The sequence below is a fragment of the Sturnus vulgaris genome, chromosome 3 (genome assembly GCF_052056855.1).
Source record: "Sturnus vulgaris isolate bStuVul1 chromosome 3, bStuVul1.hap1, whole genome shotgun sequence".
Taxonomy (NCBI): Eukaryota; Metazoa; Chordata; class Aves; order Passeriformes; family Sturnidae; genus Sturnus; species Sturnus vulgaris.
In genome coordinates, this window is record NC_142245.1 from 82,721,240 (window position 1) to 82,746,066 (window position 24,827).

General features: G+C 38.2%; 1 protein-coding gene and 1 long non-coding RNA gene across 3 annotated transcripts in view; both read right to left on the reverse strand.

The window, feature by feature from the left end:
- The window catches only part of BCKDHB (branched chain keto acid dehydrogenase E1 subunit beta), a 110,137-nt gene extending 89,499 nt beyond the window's left edge, over nucleotides 1-20,638 (reverse strand). The window contains exons 1-3 of the mRNA XM_014870178.2: nucleotides 20,472-20,638; nucleotides 18,206-18,283; nucleotides 15,610-15,678 (exon numbers count right to left, since the gene is read on the reverse strand). Coding sequence (XP_014725664.1) covers nucleotides 15,610-15,678; nucleotides 18,206-18,283; nucleotides 20,472-20,607 — 283 coding nt within the window. The 5' untranslated portion in view covers nucleotides 20,608-20,638. The remainder of the gene's footprint in view (nucleotides 1-15,609; nucleotides 15,679-18,205; nucleotides 18,284-20,471) is intronic.
- LOC148224450 (uncharacterized) lies at nucleotides 474-11,479 on the reverse strand. Of its 2 annotated transcripts, none has more exons than XR_015802643.1 (4): nucleotides 11,356-11,479; nucleotides 7,291-7,363; nucleotides 5,676-5,761; nucleotides 474-578 (listed from the first exon to the last, which is right to left on the reverse strand). It is a non-coding gene; the product is annotated as an uncharacterized LOC148224450 (long non-coding RNA). The 2 variants fall into 2 exon arrangements; XR_015802644.1 differs by lacking the exon at nucleotides 474-578 and adding an exon at nucleotides 5,060-5,150.
- Nucleotides 20,639-24,827: the final 4,189 nt, after the last annotated feature.

Sequence of the window (24,827 nt, forward strand, 5' to 3'; positions counted from 1 at the left end):
TAACCCTCACACAAAAACTGAAATGTATCTGAACAATCTTGTAAAATGAGCTTTTAACTAATAATTGATACAAACTTGAAAATTAATTCTTTAGTATCAATGTAGGGTGGTAAATTAACTTAAAAGCACGTTAGCTCAATCACACTACTATGTAACTCAATAATTCAAAATATAAAATACTTATAAATAACCCTAATAAAACTGCTGAAATACTACTGAGATAATAAATGAGAGGCATCATGCTGCTATCAATGGACTATGATGAAATAAATGAAGTGAAAATCAATAAGGCAAAAGTGAAATGTAACGAGACAGCTGTAATGTGAGCAGTGTGAAGCACTTAATTTGGAATTTCAGGACTAAAGGAACAATTCTGAGGCACCATGACTTAAAACAGAAAAGAGTGAGCTAGGGAACTCAATGAATTTTATAACTCAGGAATGGTTTTGATTGTAGTATTAAAACAATAATACTTACCTCCTAAGAGGAAATCCTAAAGCACTTGACTAAATATTAGATCAGAAAACAACTTCAGGTAGAGTTTACAGGGGCAGGGCTTTCTTTATAAAATCTAGCCCCTTATGACAAAAAGACATACACATTGTCAGGATAAAACAAATTTATTCATTTCCCCAAACATTAAAAATTGCATGGTGCTGCTTTAACTTTCTATTTTTATTGATACAGTATGAAAATCATTACTAAAACTAAACACAAAATATTTAGCATTTAAATTAAGCCTATGTATTTTCTCTATTTTATTTCACATTTTCTTATTTTTCACGTTTTTTTCCAAATGTGAAAAGGAAGTCCATTTTGACAAACAGCCATTCACATCACCCTCCGCAAACCAGCTGAGTCAAATTTCAGCTGAAATCTGACTGAAGCAGACAACCCAGAGATACTTGACGTTTCCATATTTCATTTCCTTACCAACAAAGAATCACTTCCCAAAATGTGCTCTCCTATGGTTTGCGTCAGCCACGCAGCCCAAAACAAACTGACACCAACTCAACGAGTGGACCTGTCAGTCCAGGTGATAGCAGCATTTTACATTTTCTGAAGGCAGCTGCGTCAGCCTCTGCAGGAAAACGTTACACTGGTGTGCATTTCAATTAACCTGCCTGCCTTTATACACATTCTTGATTTCAGCCATCTAAACAGGTCAGTGCCCTCTGCCAGCTACTGAGGGAAGCAATACAGCAAATAGGGAAGGTTATGTAAAAAAAAAAAAAAAAAAAAAAGATTATTCTCCTCATCTCTCCATCCCAATAACTCAGAAGTAAGACTAGATGCATGTTAAGGAAGTGAAAAAAACACTCTAGAAGTCTTCCCTAATAAGGAAAATCTGAAATTATGAAGAATAAACATTAAGGAAAAAACAATACTCTGTTCAATTTTACTTAAATAAAAAAAGGAGCTATCTTTGTGATTTTCCAGAACAAAGAGTACCCCACAAATGTTCAAATTACCACTGACCCTTTGTGTAAGAAAGAACAGCTTTAAGGCTGTCTCACAGTCATCTTCTCGTTCGCCAGGAATAAAGAGTTTCATAGCAACCTAACAGAACATGTTTACAGACATTTGTAGTCGATTATTGTGCATTAATGTTTTGGCTGCTTCATCTTTATTTGTTCCAAGCCATCAGGAAAAAAGTATTTCAGGTTTTAGTAACTGCAACAAGTCATGTTCCTGTCTTAATTTAACTTAAAAATGAGATATTCAAACAATATTAAATCTCCTATAATGTTAACAACACCACCCAATGCTCCAACTCTGAGTAATTTCATATCTCTCTGCACAAGTCCACCCTGGACCATTTGGATGGTTTAAGGAGTTCTGCTGGTGATTTAGCCAAAGGGGAACTGTGGTTTTTTTTCAAAATACTTCTGTATCTCTGGTGTTAAAAAAAATGCATAACACACCTTAAAAGATGTCAGTACTGAGTAGTATTAACAATATATGAGGACAGCATTTTATTTGTCCCAATCTCACTGACTTCCATTTAGAATATCCATTACAAGTCAAATAGAAAAGTCTAGGAAAATAAAAATATTAGAAGTTCAACTGAAGCAGTCAGGCTGCACATGCAGAAAAGACTGGAAAGAAGAGGAAACCCCAGCAGATGAGGTTTTTTTGCTACTCACCAGGGACCTCGTGTAGAAAATTCAAACAGGAATTACTGATTTCCAATCAGTCCTGCCTTTAAAGGCCTTTTTTAACCTTGAAATATCTGGGATTTTTCATAGATACAATTGTACATCAGCCAACTAATTTTATTCCTTAACATAATTAACACAATCTATTCAACATTTAAGCTTTCTTGGTCCCACCATCCCTTTTAAGCCCCATTTTATAACTGCTAACACTTGTAGTCTTCCATTTCTCTCATACTAAATAAGAGGGCAGGCCAAACAGCAAGTAAATTTGGTAAATTTATACTCAGCTCTTTTAGAGCTCCTAGGTTAACAAAAAGTAGTTCCACTAACTTAATAGTTCTAATCATTTTGGTCTACCATTTTTTCTACTAGTCACAGCTCTCCAGCTTTAAAAAAATAGTCCCTGTTGCTCTAAAGGGAATACCAGTAAATATACATTAACTTTACAGCTGAATATAGAAATTTCAAACCTACTCGTCCAAAGCAGGGCTTCAGGTTCACTGACACAGAGATGGTTTAACTCTCAGTCTTGAAACCTTGCACACTAACATGCTGTGATACTTAAAAAGATGCTTTTTCCAGAGCTATCCATGTTAAAATATATTATTTCACCCAACTGATGAAAAGTGATTATACAAAATGAAAAGGATTTCATACACAAGTAGCTTTTAACTTCTGAAGATGACTTCTACCCACCGTGCATAGAGAATAACAACTTACAGAATTTAGCTATACTTCTCTCCTGTTTTCCCAACCCTGTGTCCTGCAAAAGCCAAGATTTATGTGTGCCCAAACATTCCTAAAAGGCTTCAAGGACCCAGCCATGCCTCTGGCATAACTCAGCCAACCCCAGGACTGAGTGACCAGGCCTGAGCCCTCAGTCAAGTCAGTGTAAAGTCTCAAGTCAAGTGCAGTGAGTCGGGTCTGTTAATAGCAGAAATGCATGTATCCACACCACTGTGTATACACTGCCTATGCCCTCAATTTCAACATTTAGTTACCTTGAATTAAAAAGTCATTCAAATTTTGATTATTTAACAACCAAGTACATAGCTTTCCCATTACATTTTCCATAAATAGCCCAAAAAGTCACATCATGGCAGTAAGATACAGAAGTTAGTAACAAAAAGCTACTGCCGAAATCTGTGAGCAACTGACAACAGGGTCAGAAAACTAAATTAGCTTCTTCCTATTCTGCTGCTGCAAAATCCACTATCATGCTCTATTCTGCAACAAAGGAGCAGACTTCTAGTTACAGTTTTAGACAGAAGTTTTTAGACAGAAGTTTTAAAGGTAAAATGACAGATAAGTCTTGCCTACTTGGTTTCACTTGTTCACAGGATTCTTCATTATGCTTCATTTGGGAGAGAAAAAGAAAATCCCACAAAAAAATGCATTCTGCTGAACCACTTGTCACCACTGTGTTGCCCAAAGTAAAGGACACCTGTTCTGCCTGGCAACTCATAAGATCAGGAATTCTTCACAAGTTTATCATGCATGTCACTGACATAACCAACACTTTAAAAAAGCACTTCAAGTAATTTGGAAATCAGGAACAGCTGAAGGGTATATTTTCCTTTTAAGTTTCCCCCAGTTACTAAAATCACACTTTTGATGAAACATGAATGTTTGAACTAGTAGTTCTAGCTCAAAGTGTTCTCAACAAGTCATTCTTTGACCCAAGACAACGCATTTTTCTTCTAAGAGCTTATTAGATCATAACTACACTTTCACCTCCTCTCCCCCAAGATTCCCTCAGGAGAAAAGCATGTTTATTGCATTTTCATTTAACCCTCACTCTCAAGTACTACAAATAATACCAGAGTCAGGAGAACTGCTGAAGTACAAAGAAAAAGTTACCATGGATAGGGAGTAATCTCCTCCATTACCCAGAAACTCTTAAAATCTGCACTGTTACCAAATTTCAGGTTTGGAAGGAAAACTTTCTACTAAAACTTAGTAAATTCTAAAAGTTCACAGCATGAATTTAACATTAAGAATGTCCTTGTCAGGCTTACAGACTTGTGGATTAGAGAACACCCAGAAAAAACTCTATAAACACCTCTGCCTTCCTAAAGCAAAGAGTGAAGATTTCATTTTTAGCTCTTCCCCAGTTCAGATTTCCTGTCATTTGTGACAAACTAGCAGCCACTGAAAGCTAAAGAATAAACCAAAAATAATAAAATATATTATGTAATTCTCTCCTTTCTCAGGAAAGAAGTGGGAGGAGTTGGGGGAGGTTAATGCAAAGCTTTGGCTTTAGCTTTGAATGCTGAATAACCTTGCAAGTCATTTAATCTTCCCACAATGGAGGAACAGCCAAGTAGTATGAACGGGGGAAGAGTCGATTCTTTTCAGGTACCCAGTGTCAAGCGAAAGAATGATGCAAAAAAGTAAACTAATTATATTAAAGAAAAAATCCTCACTATGACAGTAGCCACATGCTGGAATAAGCTGTCCCAAGAGGCTATAGAAGCTCCTGCCTTGGACATGTTCAAACTCACCTGGACAATACCACAGGGCACCTAAACTGTGTTGAGTTCTGGTTTGAAACAGATGACGTTTTTAAGGTCTTCTCCTTACAACCCTCTATGATTTATTAACAGCCCCAAGCAGGGCTACATGCTGACTGCCAAAACTTTTTATGCCTGTCCTTTTCACCTGTTGATGGAAGCATTTAGTGACATCAATAAAATAGTACTGATTCAGATCCACACTCTTCGGAAAATATTTAAAAAGCAGCTCATATCTCAGTGACAGATTTCCTCACCAGAATTTCTTTTTACTTTTCGAAGGGACTCTTGAAGGAAGAGGAGGTGAAAGAGTAGTTTTGATCTAATGAGCTCTTGGAATAAAAACACATCATCTTGAGTAAGAGAATGACTTGTTGAGAACACTTTGACCTGGAACTGCTAGTTCAAACATTCATGCAGGCTACCCGCTCCACACTGAAATCCTCATCATCATCTGGCTCATACACCCAGTTGCAGACTAAATAAAAAAAAAAGAGCAATGCCTAATTGGACAAAGTATTCAAATATTCCTCCAGCTATGATTAATAACATTCCTTTGTCAACTACAAAAAACTTTTGCTATGTGAGAAGCACATTTGCAGAAAAGCATAACTGACATACAGTTTGACATGAGAAACTATGCCAGATGACAGTTCTTACTTGCAAAAATAGGCCCCAAAATTGACATCTACCAAATACTTATATGTGGGTATAAGCAGAGGACAACACACCATCCTAAATTACAAGACTTAGGTCAGTTCCATGCATTTTTACATTGTCTGCAACATGACATGACAGATATCCAACAGGAAGCAGAACAGTGGTCAAAGCTAAGTATTGCAACCTCTTAATGAAAATTCTGCTGTAATAAGCTGCTCAGACCATCTGGATGACAAATCGAGGAGCAGGCAAAAATGTCAAATACAAGCTACCCTCTCTCACATTCCTCAGTATCAGTAGTGTAGATGTATTTAAAGTAAACGTGAAAGCATGCTGGATCTACCTGGAATTGTGAAGCAAGTATTCTCAACACAAGATCAAGGATTTCATGCTGCTGTAGAAGTACTCAGGGGCAAAGAGCTCAATGACCTGCAGTAACGAAAACCATCTTACAAATCTCACCCTTTATAATGCAAAGCATGTGCATGAGAAAAATTAATAAATTAATAAATTAGTATATACTTGATGCTTCCGTCTAAATGTGAAAACCTTGGGCCAGGTTTTCAGGGTTTAATTTTTCTGCAAATCAAAAAGAAAAGAGATCTTTTATTATAAATGACTAGCATGTTATGTCAATCTGGTCACTGGAAGATGGCTCTGAATCAAGTCAAGATAAGATTAACCTGCGCCTCAAAGTGCTTCTGCAAATCTTAGACAATTCCCAGACTTGGATATTAATCTTGATTTTTTTCACTAGAGATAATAAACAGCATTTTAAAGAGCTGCCTGGAGCCCTGCATCCCTCGTTTTTGGCTCTGACACTTCACCTTTTTAGGCTTCAAGCAAATTACTTTCAAGAAAACTGAGAGTTTTAGTCCCTGTAATAAAGTCTGCAGTACCTTCTTAAATTGAAAGTACCACCCTCTTACCACTAAACTCAAAGTAGGAAGAACAGCAGACATATTGAATTAACTCCAGTTGATGAGTGGGATAAATAAACATACAAATGAAACAGAGGGAATCACGGGGCTAACCGAAGAAATTGAGAATCACCTAATTCCATCTAAAGAATTGCAAAGGCATGAAGAGAGATGTCTAAAAGAAGGTACACAAAATGTGCTTGCAGGCCTGGTATTAAAACAGACTGCAAAGACTAGTAATGATCATCAATTCTATCTTGGGTCTTTATTACATAAAGTTTCATCCTCCTTGACATGATATTATCAAAATATTGTTTCTACATGTTTCACTACAAGTATTTTCTTAAGTGGAAAATTCCATTTTTATGAAGTTCAGCAGCACACACTTTTTTGCCAAGCAATGTATCTTGAAATGACTTAGAAAAGTGAGAACAGCTTTCTTAAGCTCTGCCCTGAGTATCAAGTTCTATATTAAAAAAATATATTCCTTATCTTTCCCTCAAAGAGGTTTACAACACAGGAAAAGAAACACAATAAATATTAGTAAGCCCCAAATAAATAAAATACAGTTTTCACACCAGACACATTATCAGAACAATTAAAAAGAAAACAAAACTAAAATAAAAGCTATTTAGCTCTGACAGAGACTGGTTTATATCATTATTCCACATATACAAAAGGTATAAAAAGGGCATACTACATTTTACCAAGTTTTCAAATAACTTTTCTTCTTTTTCTAACTGTAAATCTTCAAAAAAGAATTGGCTATTTAAGATGAAAATGAACAAAATGTACTATTGTGTAATGAGTCTGGAACACGTTCTCCAGATGTTACTGTTCAAAGACATTTATATAAATCAGAACAAATCCAGGTCTTGCCAAACTGTTCTGGAAGAACCAGGCAAGCAAGCTGCAGAATTCTCCACTTAAATCTATCCACAAAGAGATGACAATAACCACATCCCAGTCTATTTAGGTTTTAGTCAATCTACACACAAGAAGTAATTCTGAACTCTGAATAAAATGTTCCACCCTTACCTCATGTCCATGATGTCAAAAATTCTGAACGCCTTCCTTCTACCACATGCAATGTTTTAGGAAGGACCAGGACCTATAGCAAAGAAGCACCATGTTTCTCCAGCAACCTTGCAGTCTACTTTTGAAGCATTGAGATAACATTTTTCTATCTGCTTATACAGTAAAGCCCTAATACCTATGCTAATTTAGGCTGAGTTTTTCCTCCTCCTCATAATAGCATATGGTTATGTTCTAAAAGAATGTAAAAGACACCATGATTATTGATTAAAAATTCCACATAAAAACCTTAGTGCATCTTCCCACCCGTTGAATTAAGACCCAACTACTAATAGTTTTTCTGGAGGTAAAACACAATGTCTTTAATATATAGCATTACAGCCCATCCAAATTGTGCTTTTGCACTTCTTACCTTTCCACTGAAACATTTGGGATCACAAGAACACTCAGAACAACCCTGAATTTCCATTGACAAATATCTGCTCCCTTATCAGTAACATTAAGTGTAGTTTACACAATAAAGAATGCCCTGAAATCACTAACAAATATATTTACAATATAAACATTTAAAAATATTTTATGTATTTTGGATGCAGACTATCAGAATTTTTTTAAAAACAACCTTATACTCAATCTACTTTTATTAGCTCAGCTTCAAAAGGTTCTCTCATCATTTCATGCTACTAAAAGCTATCAGGACATTAAGCAGTTTTTGCAAGCTTAAACATCCAAACTTCAGCCAACAACCTTCACCAAATACCATAACAACATGGAGACAACTCTATCTTCTCACCCATGTTTGCCTCCATAGCCTTTTCACTTAAAACACAGAACTTGCTTTCAGGAGTTTTCTACAGCTAAAGCTCACTGAATAATATCATGCTCAAATAAATAATTACCTTCAAAGAATGACTACTATATTTTTTCAGAAAAGCTAGTGTCCCTTGGGCATGGCTAGGTATAGCCATCTCCTGGACAAATAAACAAAGACTCCTGAATTAGTTTACTGGACTATAAATAAACTATTCATTTATTAAGAATGAAGTTTTCCCTGAAAACTCACACAGGTGTTTACATGTTAAATACAAGGTCTACAGGATAGCAACCAGGGATTACAGTGGATCAGGTGTTGTAAATAAACATTATTGCTGAACACAAGCTAGCATTATCATGGGATGTAACAAGAGAGAGCTGTAAGCAACCGCATTTTACTTAGTAAAACACAAGAGTAAAGTATGCAGTTTTGGATGCCCTATATCCTCCAGCTGCAGCAACCAGAGTTCAGAGAAACTGATCAATAAAGAAAAGCTTCAAACCATAATAATAATCCTGCACTGGGACCATGTGTGTAGGAAAGCCAGAGAAACTTCACCACTGAAGGCTAAAAACAGCCTTTGCCAGCTAATCTGTTTCAAAACATACCCTGTGCTTCAGAGAGAAAATTTTGTAAGGCAGACAGAAAAGAAAGAAAAACAAATATGTAAGTGACAAATAAAATCACTTTTAAAGCATCCAGCTGATTGCTAATGTGGGTAACTCATTCTGATATAAGGAACATAAGGATGCTATTTTCTTTCACAGCTACAAGTATGGTTTCATATGTAGTTCAGTCACTTGCTCTTTGATATGTTTGAAATTTGCCACAGGGGAAATTTCTGATTCTTGCTCTATTCTCACAGGATTCATTACAAGTGTTACCTCTTCTCCTGATGTTCCTTTTTCTCCTGTGATTTATCAATTTGCAAGAAAATATCCTGAACTGACTCAATAGACAGAAATTACTGTTTACAATCTGCTCCCTATCTATTTCACACTTTTTAAATATGGTTTGGAAGAAAATAATCCTAGCAACTATATTTACACTTCTAGCTGCATCAAAATAATAATAATAATAAAGCACAGGGAGGATTATATATAAACCAATCCTATTATCTTGAAAATACTAGGGAAAAAAGAGAATTAAATTTCAAGTTACTTGTGCATACCCCTTCTACTCTACATGACAAAACCATAAAATGAGTGAGAATAAAAAAAAATGAAGCTGCTTATTACACATTCAGTACTATCTGCATGTATTAATGTCTCTAGCCACTTATGTAACTCAGAATTACTTAAAAGGAAATGATCTGGGATTGATTTTGTTTTATCCTACATACATATAGGAATGGCACACAGTTGTTCTTACCAAGTTTCATTTTATCAAGCTTCCACCCAGAAAAAAAACAATTAGTTACTGCACAGCAGTAGATTAGAAAAAAACTTGGGGACTAAGGCCACAAACTGACAGTCAACGCTGCATTACTAAAAAAGGCAGCAAACATCACTCTAGAACATTTCAGCAATGTTACACAGAAACCTTGGGAAAAGCACTTTGTTCTAATTGGCTGTATTTGAGGGTACCATAAGCTGCTGTGGGCAGTACATCTCTGCATGCACTGACAAACACAGTGGAACAGCAATAACGGAGACCAAACAGAACAGATAAAAAATAAAAAGCCATGAGTCAAAAACCCTCCAATCAGAGATGGGACATTAATCCAGAAAGGAAGAAACCTATCTTCCTCTTGTTCACTCTGCGATCACACAGAGGATCCCAAACAGTGAATGACAAATGAATCACATGAGCAAAAGGCAAATTAATCCCAAAACATTTCAAAATAACAACTGCTGAAAAAAGTATTTCTGCTGTATCTCCACAAAGATCAGCTTCGGTATCTCAGTTAACTCTTTGTGGAGTAAGTTCAGAACTCCCGAGGGACAGCATTAGGCCAAATCTCTTATACCTTGGGTAAGCATTTGCTTCTGGTAGGAAATACCACAGTGACATCCTTCTGGAGATGAGAGAATCTTTAAAGAAAAACTCCCATTTAAGCTGTTCACATTCTACCTGCATTTGCAGATAGTTGCAAGGGAATTAAAATGGTATTATTCAGGAATTCCCTACTGAAAAGTAAAAGACTTATTTACACTACTCTTTCAATCAACAATAATTTTCAATAGCTCAAAAACATAAAAAACAATCTATTCAGGCCTGCAAATACTGGGAATCTAAATTATACAGTCACCTAGACTCCCTTGATGGCAAATAGAAGGACATTCCATGACAAGGAACTGCAGGCTGCTGCACAATAGAAAATTGAACAGAACCTCAAAAAGTTTGCAAACTTCATTTGTAGAAGTGAACATATAAAACAAACAAACAAACAAACAAACAAACAAACAAAAAAAATCAGCCTCTACCCAAGCACTGCTATGGGGAAAGACCTGCCAAGCTCACCTTTCTTCTGTTGGACTCATACAGTTCTGAGCAAGGACTGATCCTATTTCACACTCTCAAAATATCAAGCTCTGAAATAGTCAGAATGCTCCTGATCCTTACCTCCACTAAAGGACAATTTTTTGACATGGCAGCAAGTGCACATTAGATTCTCTCTTCAAGTGCAGGCCAGAACGGTATGAAAGACAAATCACCACAGAGGCCAAATCATCACAGAGGCACTTACAGGTAAGGAAGCCTTCAAGCTGTAGGTGTTTGGAGGATGGCAGAAAGAACATTCAAGGAAAGTATTCTATATATGTATATATATATATATATATACACACACTTCACTGCCTTGTTTACATAATTTTCATTTCTTGGCCGCAGTAAGACAGTAGGATAGAGAGGTCTTTCTTTTTTTTCTTGTGAGTTACACAAAAAGCATCTGCCTTAACATTACCCTCAGTGACATCCCTTGTCAATCACTATTTCTGCTATTCTTGTTTCTCAGTCTTCACTTCTGTCCACTTTCCCCATTTTTACATTGTTTTTACCTGTTTTTTCTTCCCATTTCTTAACCCTCTATCATCTAATTCCTACCTCTGATCTATTCTATATTTCTGTCATGTTGCAACTTTATTTCACACTTCAGGCAGAGCAACAGGACATGTGTTTCCACTCCAAGATAGTTGTTTCAAATCCATTTGCAGACTCAAAGACAAATGGAAAGCATTTTCTCTGAAGGACTGGAATAATAATGTACTTCCCTTTAAAAGAAAAAAAAAATTTAAAATGTTTGCACACATTACCTAGGCCATAAAAATACAGTAGGCAGTTTACATCACACTGTTCTAAGGATAGGAAACACCTTCAGAGAGCAGGACTGTGGAACACCAGGCATTCCTTATTTAGATACTCTATAGGTTAGAGGATGTAACTTCTGCAAAACGATGACAATCAAAAACCTGTCAGAGGGTGAATGGGAAGGAGATAAGAAATAAAACATGAATATGCCTTCCAGTGTACCACACTAGAGAGAGGGGACAAAGGGAAAAAACTGTAAAATTTATTTCCATTATCTGGAAAGAGCACTTTGCATAAATATTTCAGAAAGTCAACTCATTTTCAGAATTATACAGCAACAGATTTTTAAAAATTCAATTCAATGCCAGAAAACTGGAATAATGTATTTCAAACCTTGATGTAAGATTGTATTGGAACAAACACACTCTCTTTAGTCATACTATCATGGAAATGAAACTTCCATACACTGACTTATTTACATACGATTCCTTAATTAAATGTTTTTAAACAAAATTCCTGGTAGCATGTTAAAAATTAATCTGAGCGAAAGGCTGTATTTATTTCCTTAAAAAGTCAATGAGCTTTCCTTCACTTACTAGTACAGGCCTCTGGCTGTGTTTATACAACAAAACACTGCACTGGGGGAATAAAAAAAAGCAGTAGCTTTTCTATTTAATGACCAATTTATTCTAAAAGCAAATTTCGTTTCTGTCTCTCTAGAGAGACTTTAGTAACATTATAGACAGCAACCAACATCTCTATAATACTAGCACTGAGTATTAATATATTAAATTCTTCCTACTATAATATTAGATGATATTTAGACCTTGACCTCTATAAAAGTGCTTAAAAATGAACTATCAATTTGTATCAAAATAACAGCTTACAGACATAGACTGCCACCTAGTGATTTTAACTATCTACAAGGAAAAAGAAACTAAACATGGAACAAAAATCAGCCTCTCTTCCAGGGCAGAAGAAAAAAAGAAACATTCATTCCTTCATATTTTTTATCAACATATAGAAACAACCTCATATTATATTACTTGCATCACCTCTTATTATTTGATGGTAAATTCGGGAGAGTGATGGGGAAAGAGTAAGTTAATGTAATCTTCCTCATAAGATTCATCAGGTTGGTTGGTTGTCACTTCCACCTGGAATTCCTCCCGGTTTTACACAAGTCTAGCCTTTTTATAAAACAGGCATTCCATTTAGAATTTATTTAATCTCTGAAACTGCACTGATAGGCAGACACACCCCTCAAAACATCGTATTCTTTCATTTTTTTGAACTTTCAGTCTTCAGCTGTTCCTCCTCAGCATTGCAACTATATTTTCAGTACATCCTCCAGGTCATCTTTGCCATTCTCTCTTCAGCCACTGCCTGCTGTCTACTGTCTACTGAATTTCGCTATCAGTGAAGAAAGAAGCTGAGTTACCTGTGTCCTCTTACCTGCCTTACAAAACCGAATTTCCATTCTGTAAATGAGTCCTAAATTCGGGACCTTATCTTCAGACTCTCCCTCTGTTCAAACTTTTATTTCAGATATTGTCGTTCATTTACTTATGGGCACCTCAGCAGCATCATAAAGAATTTTTATTTCTCGTGTGTACTGGGTTTGTATAGCCAGGTTTTGATAGAAGGGGAAAGGAGCTACCAGGGTGGCTTCTGTGAGAAGCTGCCAGGAACCTCCCTTAGGTCCAACAGAGCCAATGTCAATCAGCTTCAGGACAGACCCACCTCTGGCCAAGGATAAGCCCATCAGCAAGGTCAGTAATGCCTCTGTGATAACATATTTAAGGAGGAAACAAACAAAAAAAGTTATGGCACAGACTGATGCAGCCCATGGTGAGGTGGCTGTGCCCCTGCAGCCCATGGAGGTCCATGGGGGAGCAGAGATCCAGCTGCAGCCCCTCAAGGAACCACATCAGAGCAGGATATCCAAAAAAAAAGGTTGTTAATCCCATGGGAAGCCTGCACTGGAGCAGACTCGTGGCAGGACCTGGGGCCCTGTGGAGAGAGAAGCTCATACTGGAGTAGCTTTGCTGGCAGTTTGTGAGCCCATGTGGGACCCATGCTCGAGCAGCCTGTTCCCAAAAAACTGCACCTTGTGGAAAGGATGCACACTGGAGCAGTTCATGAAGAGCTGCAGCCCAGGTGAAGGAGTCATGCTGGAGAAGTTTATGGAGAACTGTCTCCCGTGGAAGGGACTCCATATTGCAGTAGGGAAAGCACTCCTCTCCACAAGGAAGAAGCAGTGGAAGAGACAACAAGTGATGAGCTGACTATAACTCCAATCCTCTGTCTCCCTGTGCCACTGTGATGGGAGGAGGAGGCAGAGAAGACTGAAGTTAAGCCCAGAAAGCAGGGAGGGGTAGAGGGAACACGTTTTTAAGATGTGTTTTACTTCCCATTATCCTACTCTGATTTTGATTGGTAATAAATTCAACCCATTTCTGTAAGTCAAGTCTCTTTTGCCCATGGCAGTAATCAGTTTATGATCTCTCAAACATTTCATTATATCAGCTCATGAGCCTCTAGTTACATTTTCTCTCCCATGTTCACTTGAGGGGAGTGATAGAGCAGCTTTGGAGGGTACTGACTCCAGTCAGGGTCAATCTACCACATCAAGTCATGCCTTCTCCACCTCCTTCTCTCTCAATCACTATCAACATCTTCAGTTCACTTTTCACCTAGATCTAAACATCAGAATCTGTAAAATAAACTTTTTATTAATGAAAGAAAACAGAAAAAAGCTCTTCAAAATTTTCCTTCTCTTCTAGCTGACACACCTTTCCTCTAGCAAGTATGATTTTTGCAATAGTCTGAATGATTGTGAAGAGACAGATTCCTACCTTGTTCATCTGATCTCACCAGCACTTTAAATACTTAGCCATTTTATTTTATGATCACCTGAAACAAGAGCACTTCTTAGTTTTTACTCTATCCTCTTATTCACCCTGAAGAGGTCAGTACCTTTTTTGAGCAAATGGCAATACTAGTTTCATTAGTCCTTGTTCAATGTTCATATAAATACTTCCCAAGTCTCATGTTCCCTCTCACACTTTAATGGAGTTCTTTCCAAATATTCCCAAAGTCACATCATAACTTCCTCAAAAATCTCATTCAAAATATTTGTTATCATACCCATGAAATAAACCTGAATCTAGCTGGGCTGGTGATGTGCTGTGACTGCTGGTTATCATCTTGATTAGCACAGTGTAACCAGTCCTTTGCACTCCCTCAGCAGAACCCCTGTGTTCTGTCAGGGCAGTCAGGGCTGTCACAGAATCTTTGAAACTGGCACGTTGGTATACACTACCAATAAAATGCTATTACAAAGATTAAATGATCTCTTTTCTTCATTCCAATCTTGTATGACTGCCTTACATCAAAAAAAACCATCAAATGAACCTCAAAGCACCACCCTAACAATATAAAGTTTGTCCCCTCTGTCTTTTAAACTGGAGAGGTTCACTAAAACCCAAGAAGATTGCTTATGCAACCATCTGCCCCGTTACTTATTTCCCAAACAACATCTTCTGTTGGCTGTGTTTCCAGCAACTGGTTGCTGTCTCAGAGGCCTGGTTTTCATATGGTGTCTAGGACACACAGTCAAGATATCATATCAGTTACAGAACTCTAACTCACTCTCAACAAGAAGCACTGAAGATCATGACTAGCAGAAGTTCTATCCAAATTATTTGAACATTAACATGTAAACTAGAGAGCAAGATAACGTACACACAATAATTGAAGCAGTGAAGCAAGACAACAAAATATGGTTGCGTTTCTAAAACTTCTAAGAAGTATAGTGTTTGTCCTCTCCCTTTTTTTGGTTTACTCAAAAAAAGGTGGATTTTTGTTCTCCAAGATGGCTGTAACACATCCTTATTATCATTAAATAAATGTAATCACTTGTTGCAAAAGGTCCAAGTCACCTCAGTGTCTTGAAGAAAGTAAGCAGCTGAAACTTAGTATGTTATAACCTCTTCTTCTCTGTAATAGCCCAGTGGGGGAGAAGCAATTGCAGCGGGGGGTAACAATTGCCAAATTAAAAGCTGTATCATGTTACTGTCTCCACAACCAGCTTCCAAGACCTGAAAATGCTATACACTAATTAGCCCGCCATACATGAAACATTGATTTTACGGTTTTTTAGCATTCCAGTAACAGTACTTCTCACAGCAAAATGGGTAAAAAAAAGAGCAGAGATGTTAACATGAAACTGATGTCAGATTTATAAATTAACTTACCATACTTGTCTCGCAAGCCAACTGTGCATCTGAAGACTCCACCAAAGGCCACGTCTTCACCAAATACAACTGAAAGTAAGAACAGTATGAGAGGCTAACATCACTCCAACCATCTTACTTTTAAACTACCATGTTTCAAAGACTTTTATATGAGACACTAACAATAGTAACTCCTAACATTTTATTTCACTTCAAGATTTATCTAGATCTAAGTATTTCTCATGCACAACCTGACTATAATATATGAAGAACCAAAGTTAACGAGGAATCAGAACACCAAAGCAGCTGTCTCAAAACAGAATTCATGAAACTGATCCTGTTAGGCTTTCATTAGCTATCTATTTTTTTAAAATATTCTACAACAACACGGTGTCTAAAACTATATTAGTAGAATTTCAAAAAGCAATTACATTCAGTCTCTAAAGAGTCATTGAAATTAAGCCTTCTGCATCAACTGGTAACCATTTGCATTCTTCACCCACAGATTTCAATACATATAGTGTTTTGAAAACCATCAAATTGAAGTTTTTCTTCAAAATATCAATCCAACATGAAATGTCAAGCCAAACATACTCGCCAGACCCCTGAAGATTGACTTCAAAGGAACTCCTCTACAGAAATGATGACAATTTAATAACTAGGATAGTTCTCAGTATTTAACACTACTATTCTTGTAGTCAATAAAGTTTTATCACTAAAAGTATTTGCCTTTAAAAATTAGCTTCATATCAACTAATCTGTTTGGAGTTTTTTCTTTGAATTTATGGGATGGTTATGTCTATTTTTTCTTGAAATAGTTTTGTTATCTGTTTCACAGAAACAAGTATTGCCCATTTCAATTTTTTTAAGCATGTAAGATGTGCAGCAATATCACCAATAGCTGCTTGCATGAACCAGGGTCAGTTCTGATTATTCCCCAATTCTTCAATATTTTCCATATTCTAAAGGACACAAAATAGTAAGTTAACCTTCTTGCCTTTCAAATACTACTCTTAAATAAATTTCTGATTGGAATCACTAAAAGGGATTAGCATACTTGTGCTAATCACATCAATGGCACCACTTAAAAAAAAAAAACTTCTATAAAGATGTAAAATGAATGCACTCATGGAGTCTGTGATTGAACTATGTCCCTAGATCACGTCTCTAATTTTTAACAATAATTTGGGCAGGATTTTATGTACTTGAAATCTTTGTAAGTCCTTTCTGTTACCATATGGCTCCTTATTTTTGAGCCAGCTGGCATCTACAAAAAATATTTCCATTTAATGCTGGTATCCTCAAATTTGAATGGATTTACTCATTCAGTTCAGCCACTGAAATATATTTTCCTGGAGAGATTCTAATTCTCATCCACAGAAGTATGAGGATTTCCACTTAAACAACAATTGCTCAATTCCCATACAACTGAAAACATATGAAGGACGTGTTTTCTATTGTGAAAAGCCCTAATTAATTCAGTAAGTGCAGTGATTCTGAGAACTCACGTCTGGATTGGAGAACTCCAACACGGTCTTGCAAAGGGCTTTACAAAGACTAAGCCCTGCAAAGCTGAGGAGCAAGATTGGAACCTTAGAGTGACTGGTTCTCTAAAGGCTCAAGATTTTATATGAGTCTAGGTTCCTGATGGACTAACATTCGACTTGTTTTTACATGGCTAATTCTACAGAAATGGTAATAAAATCTGTTCCTGGCCCTAAATTTACCCTCAGTTATCTAAGTTTAATCTAATTGAGGTGCATATAAAACAGCTGAGATTGAGAGGGAATGTATACAGGCACAGTACTGGACACATAACATGGAATTTGTCCCAACAGATTAGACAATTAGTCACACTTTAGGTTGAGCAGTGATTCAAGCAGTGCCAAAAAGGGCTACTAACATGCTAAAAAGACAACCCAAAATTACACAGGATGATGCAGCCTTTGAAGCTGTGTTCATGGCATGAGGCATCTCTTTCAAATATCTGTCCATCATCATGGCTTTTTTAGGACAACAGAAGCAAAGAAGAATTAAATGTATAAGAATGTATAAGACTTCTTAAGAGTAAGAACTTAAATTGGAGTATATGTAAGTATGTATAAATGTATAAAAATTAAAAGTGGAGTCAATAGTTTTGTGCAATAATTTAGGATAAGCCCTTTAAATCTCAATATAATGAAGTAGCATCTTCCAAGTTATGAGTTATCCAGACCGCAAAAGCCTAGCAAATCTTACATTGCCTATGCACAATAATGAACAGAAATCAGTAAAGCTATAAATTAATTTTGGAGGGCAGGGAAGAAAGAAGAATGTACAGACCGAAGAATATATGGTCTCTAAAAAAATACCAGTTTTAGGGAACAGAAAGTTTAACAAATGCAAAAATAATGTCTACATTTTTAAAACGTCTATTAGTGGGATTCAAAACTGCATCTTAGACCATATACTCCACTAGTAATCTGCTAATGTTACATATTTTTAAAATTTGAGATCAAAGTGTAGAAAGAACTTATTAGAAAACTTTAAAGGCTATAAGAAATACATTAAACAGTGTACACAGGCAAAGCAAAACATAATTTATATAAAGCAAAATACAGTAACAAGCATAAGGTACCTGCAGTTGGATCTTTGGCTAAAGCATTGTCCAAGGCACTTGTTATGGATTGGAAGAGATTCATCTTCTGAGTTTGCCCTGTGTGAAAATAATCATTCTGCAATTTAATTCGGTTCAAAACACAAAGCACATTAGAAAACAGTGGTGCAAACGCATCTAAAAACTTGACCATCAAAAACAAAATCCCTGTTAGGAATACCCAAGATTCATTTGCTGAATAAAACTGTGGGACAGATGGGATTGAGCATTGTATACTCGGCCTTCCCAAGGACTGTAATTCTACTTCCACACCAACTTTTCCCATTTACAGACATCTATTATTATCAGAAATTTTCTAGTCCACTGGCCTGCTCTCTGCACTGCAGTTAGTAAGTGTTTGAAGCATCAAAGCCATACTTCAGAGAAAGAAACTTGGTGCTAAAGCTGTTTAATTCAAGCCAAGGCTACCAGAGTGTCCTTCTTCATCCCAGCACTGTAGGGAAAAACAAGGAGGCCTGAAAGCAAAGATGGACCAAAACAATAGCCTAGCCCTCACTACTGCAACCAATCCAGATTCTCGAAGCAAATAATTCTTAAAAGAAACAAAGGAAGAAACTGCTTGGCTGACATTTGGTTGCTTTTTAACTGGCAAAACCTCTTAAGTCATGACTAGAAGCCACTGTCCAGGAGAATGTAGTGTGTAAAATTAAATAAATAAAATTATTAGATGAAGATGTCACACAAACATAACAAGTGTTAGAATTCAGAAAGGAGAACTACATTATTTTTCCAGTACAAACATTTCCTCAACAAACATTCAGCTTCTCTCTCTTCTAAATCATTAATTAATGTTAGTATTTTTTGTTAAAGACTCATATCACACCACATCTGAGTAGCTGCACTCCTACAAATTTCTTTGCTTGGTAACTTCACTTGTTATACTTTACATGGCCCTTTAAGGAGAGGAAAATGTAAAAAAAAAAAACTTATGGGAACTGTTCAAGTTATACAAAAGCCCTAATGAACAAAATTTACAAATTCGAGAATAAAATTTGGGGAACAGCAGCTGTTTCTCTCTTTCCCTAGTCATTCACATTAATACTTAGGTTATCTTTTCCACAAGATCTCATCCTTCCACTATTTGATATAAATAAATGGCTATTAGTTAAGCTACTGACAGAAACTCATCATAATAGTTCTGACCTGCTTCTCTTGCTTATAGTACAGGGCTTTTTATCAGCCCCACAGAAGAAAAGGGGAACTAATTGTGCCTTTTAGATCACTAATATCAGGATCAGTACTGCCATAATTTTATTTCACTACCACTACTTTCTACAGAATTTCAAAGTGTATTTTAACTCACAGCGAATTAGTTTTCTACTAATTAATGGCAATAACTGGCATGCCACTCCAGAGCTTCTTCATATGATCTCAAGCAGGGACCTGCCCTACACAAGCTTTACCATGTGGCACCTTGGATGCCTGTACATCTTTATACCTAACAGAAATGTAGAGAAAACCGTTTCTGTTGGTCAGGATCAAGATGCAATACCAAGGTATCCAACCAAGTAACAAGTTTTCTAGAGGATAGTGAGGTTCATGTGATAGAAACAGCTGTACTGCAGCTGGCAGGCTTTGCAGGGATGAATCTCAGAAATAAGTCAAACGTCATGCACTGTTCATTTCCAAGTTATCTGTGTTTACTCTCAACCATGTGACCACGAGGATGACCTCGAACCTTTCAGCGGACAGCAGTCTTTATTCATCACAGGTTTATTCTCACACTCATGACCTAAGCATGCAATAAAAAAACCAGTAAGTTACTGGTCAGTAAGTTACTGCTTAGAAGCTTTCGGTACAGGGCAGGGGCTGAGGACGGCCTTGCAGGTCTGAGCACACGATGGGCCCCTCTACCGCAGCTCTGGCTCTGACAGCCCAAAACACTTCACCACCCCACTGTCGAGGGGGCCTGCGCCACCCCCGGCCCCGCCAGCGGCCCACAGGGGCCTTCCCACCCACAGCCCAGGATTTTTGTGGAAAACCGGCGGCTGGAAGTGCCGAGGACACAGCGGGGTCACGCGGCCGTGCGAATGCCTCCACCGCCTGGGGCCCGACTCGCAGCGCCCCACCGGGCCCTCGGCGGGTTCTGCCTGCCTGCCTCCCTCCCATCCCGGACGGGGTTGCTGGCGGCCTCCCCCAAGAAGGCGGGGGCGACAGGACGGAATCGGCGGCAGAGCGAGGTTGAGGCCGGCCCGCGGGGTGGACCCGGGCCCAGCCGCGCTCTCACCGTACTCGCTGGGCGCCGGGTCCGGCTGGAAAGCGAAGTGCGCGGCGGCCCGGCGGGGCGCGCCCGGCAGCGGGGCCAGGCGGCCCCAGAGCCCGGCGGGGAGCGCCGCACGCAGCGCCCGCCCCGCCGCCGCCATCGCCGCGATGCCGGGCCCTCCGCCGCCAGCTGGTTCTAAAGAGGCGGGGTCCCTAGCCGGCCTCCCATTGGCCAGCGCCGCCGGGGCTCGGGCCAATCAGCGGCGGCTCTGAGGTGGGTGGAGGAGTGGGAGGGAGTGCGGGTGTGCCGCTGCGCGTGCGCGCAGGACGCGGCAGCCGTGAGGGCGCCTGCAGGGCAGGGCTGCTGTGCGAGCTCGCAGCCGCTGGGACAGCCACGGGTACAATCAGTAGGGATAGCCACAGGTGCAGGCATAAGGCACGGCCACAAGCCATGGCCACAGGCACGGCCGCAGTCCGAGGCACGGCCACGGGGACCTCGCCGCACGCTCAGTGCTGTCACAGTCGCAGCTGAAACCAAAGGCTTCACCTCTCCTCTTTAACTCTCTTTTCTTCCACTGCAGGGGTTGTCCTGTCACCACCCCAGTACTGACAAATCCTAGACTGGTTTGGGTGATAAAGTTCCAAAAGGCTTGCCAGGAGCAGGAACACCTTTCACTAGGCAAAGTTGCTCAGAGTCCCATCCAGCCCGGTCTTGAACCATCCAGGGATGGGGCATCCATAGCTTCTCTGGGCCCCCTGTTCCAATGCCTCACCATTCTTGCTGTAAAGAATTCTTTACCTAATATTCAATCTAAACCTATACTCTTCCACTTGGAATCCATTCCCCCTTGTCCTGTCACTACATGCCCTTGTAAAACTCCCCATCTTTCTTCTAGACTCCCTTCACAAATATTTGAAATCCTCAAATTCTACCCCAGAAGCTGCCCCAGAAGAGTAAAAAAAATTCATAGACCTGCAGGTCTATAGACCTGTTCCACTCTGTCTCTCAAAACTTCTCTCAACTGCCCATCCAACCTGGCTCTCAGGCAGTCTTATTTTAAATTAATTTTTTCCAAGCTCTTTTCTTCCAAACACTCTTGCTCATGCCTTTGTTGTCTTATTTTGTTGAAATTATGATCTTTCATATGCACATACTTTCTTTGTCAGGTTTTATAAAAACATTCTTTCTAATGTTCTCACCAAAGTGACCACCTCACATTCTTTCTATCATCCAGGTGAATCTTCTTGGTCTACTTTTGCAGCCTTCATTTCTTCCTCTGTACACCCATCCTTGCTGCCTTTTAGTTGTCTCCAGATCAATCCTTCCCCTTTTGTCAGTGCCTCACATCTTGTTCCTGTTCATGCCTCTTCATCAACCCCTTTCTTGCAGCCCCCAATGCATGTGACAAGCTTTGAGTTGTTCTTCCTTGTTTTAATATTATCTGTAAGACCAGCCATACTGCCTAGCATTTTTACTTTGCTCCAAGAACTCTAACTCAAAACTGTGCCTCAAAGAAAAGGGCTAGAAATTAGAATGATGTATAAATGGCATCACCTCTTTCAAATAAGAGGGATCATATGTTACCCTGTGTGGACAGGGCCTAGTTTAAATACAGGAATATGAGATTTCATGTCTCACATAAAATATGTATAACTATTTTAATTAAATTTTCTTTTTCTGAGTTCCAAGCCATTACTGAATATTACTGTAATGACAACAGTTCCATTTTATTGAAAAATATTGTTTCATTATGTATTTTGTAAAAAAAAAATAAATTCACGTTTATTTAGAATTTCTTAATCATTAAGATTTGTGCAAAATAAAAGGCTTAATCCTCCTGCTAACTAAGGAGACCATCCACTTGCTCTTGAACATGCCCTTTAACCCTTAGAGACTGCTGAAAAAGCACTCAAATTTCGAGTGATTGATCATGGGATCAAACAAGTTTGAACATATCCCAGTATATCACAGGGAAACAAGGCACTACTTAAGTTTCTAAAGGGGGTGAGAATTTTAACAAATGATAGAAAAGCCATCTTTGCAATGAACAAGGAGTATAAATGTCAAATGTTGAGATTGCTTCCAACTTCAACTGAAGGCAATGCATAGATGTTTGAAAAAGTTTAGTAGCTGGAAAACATTATAGCCTTCAAGTGATATATAATCATGTAATATGTATTGCTAATAGTGGAAGATATTACAAGTATCCAAGTTTACTATTCAAATAATTGTGTTTCTTTCAGAAAGCAATGTATCTGAGCGGGAGGAATTTAGCTATATTTCACATCATTGTGGCAAGATCTGCAAAACTTAAAAATGGAGACCAATAGTATAGAAAGGAATTACTTTACATGTGAGTCTGTCATCTGTCAGTTGTTGGATCTGTGAATTGCTAAACTCATACTATAAACAGGAAGATGTATTCGTGTTAAGTACAGTCAGCATATGCCATGCTGTGTTATTTATAAACTGTGGTGACCTTGTGGGAGATGCTTGTTTTCAGCATAGGCAGATAAACGATATTCCTTCCTTAGTTCAATGACTTTTGTCTCCTACACCTGGTGCTACATGGAACTTGAAAAGAATGGTCATGTGGCCCAGCACCTTACAGAGGAAGTTATAGCATTTATGATGGAAGGGTGGAAAGAAGACATATCTTCAGTAAGATGTCAGTAAGATGACTTGCTAGTCAGACCTAAGTGAAAGAGAAAAAAAGTATCTGGAGATATAGTAGCACCTAAATTGTTGCTGTCTTTAGAGAACAAAAGATGGTTTGTCCACATGGCCTTGGATATTTGCACTGGTATTTAAAAAAAAAAAAAAAAAAAAGCAATCAAAGAGGTTTATCCAAATGTACATTGCCTGAACAATATTTTAGTGGAATTTAGTCCCAGCCTTTATGTCTTTCCAGCTCTGATGGGGTAATAATTGTATCCATGTTGTTGCTGGTATATGTTAATGATATTCCAGCAACTTCGATTACATTTTGTAGACATTTTTCTCTTTTGGAAGTTGTTCAGTCACTTAGGGCCACTTCTGTTAAGTCTGTTCAGCAGACATTAAGATCTGAAATCAGCTGCATTCCCCATCTGTGGGGGAATGTGTATTAGTCATTTTGCACATCCTTAGTGTTGTTGACAACCATTTAAAAACTCTGGCAGGGATTACTATTATTTGTGAATAATCATGCAAAGCAATTAATGAGGATCTGATGATGATTGCAGACCCTACTGACACAGACCAGATTATGCTTTATTTATGCCAGCATCAATCAGATGTAACTCCTTTGAAGTCCATGTTGTTGCCTCTGATTGACATGGATCTAATTGTAAGCAAACTGCAATATTGGATTTGGACATAAACATATGGCTCCAAGTGTACTATTCTATTTCAAAACCTCTCAAAATTTTTACATAGCTTGCAACTGAACCTCAAACTTTCACATTTCCTAGTATGTGTTACTTTATTTAAATTACATTTCTGTAGATGATGGAGCATCCAGGCAATTTCTGTTGCATTTCTTCAAGCATAGTTGTGTTCTTCTTACTTCTGTCTGTAAGCTGCAAGTTTTCCTCCCTGCTCTGTGGTTCATGGAAGGAATTTTGTTGCATGTTTCCACCCCAACTGTTGATTAGCTGTTTCACCCTATCTTATAGGAGCTGCTAGTAAGCAGTCCTGTCACGCTCATCCTAGGTCTTGGCACTACAGCTGTTTTTGTGCTTTGTTTGCTGTCTACTGTCTTCCTTCTACCCTAATTATTGTCTGCTTTGTCCTTCTTTTTCTGTAATGATACTTTGGACCTGCTTTCTTCCATCCTTCCTCTCTCAGACACATGGGGTTTTTTGTTGATTAGTGACAGTCATTTCTTTCTTGGATATGTGAAATGGAGAAATTGTAGCATTTGGCCTGACTGGTTTTATTATCAGTCCTGTACAGATTCAATGTGGGAACAGAAAGGGTTGTCTTACCTCTAAGAATGAGTAAGACAAACTGAACAAGACCAGAGCAGTAATGGTTTTAATCAGCAGGACTTAGAGATAAATGGTTTCATCTTAGGTAGCAAAAATGCCAGAAACCCTTTTGCAGTTTAGCAGAGAATTTTTTTCCACTTTGATAAAAAGCAGGTCAGGGCAATCTATCTGGAACCAGACAAGTTGTAGTCTGGCAGAGAGCAGAAGAAAAACGAAAAGAAGCTTTAATGGCATAGTTTTGCACTCATTTTCATGTAAGGTCAGAAATCATGCAGTTACTTCTTCTGGATGACCCACCTCTGTGGTAAGACAGTGCTTCCCACTCAGTCTAGAATAGTAACTGGGTGTCATCACCAATTGCTTTTTAGATTTTTAAATGCTGCACATTTAAGTTGAAGACAGTCCTATT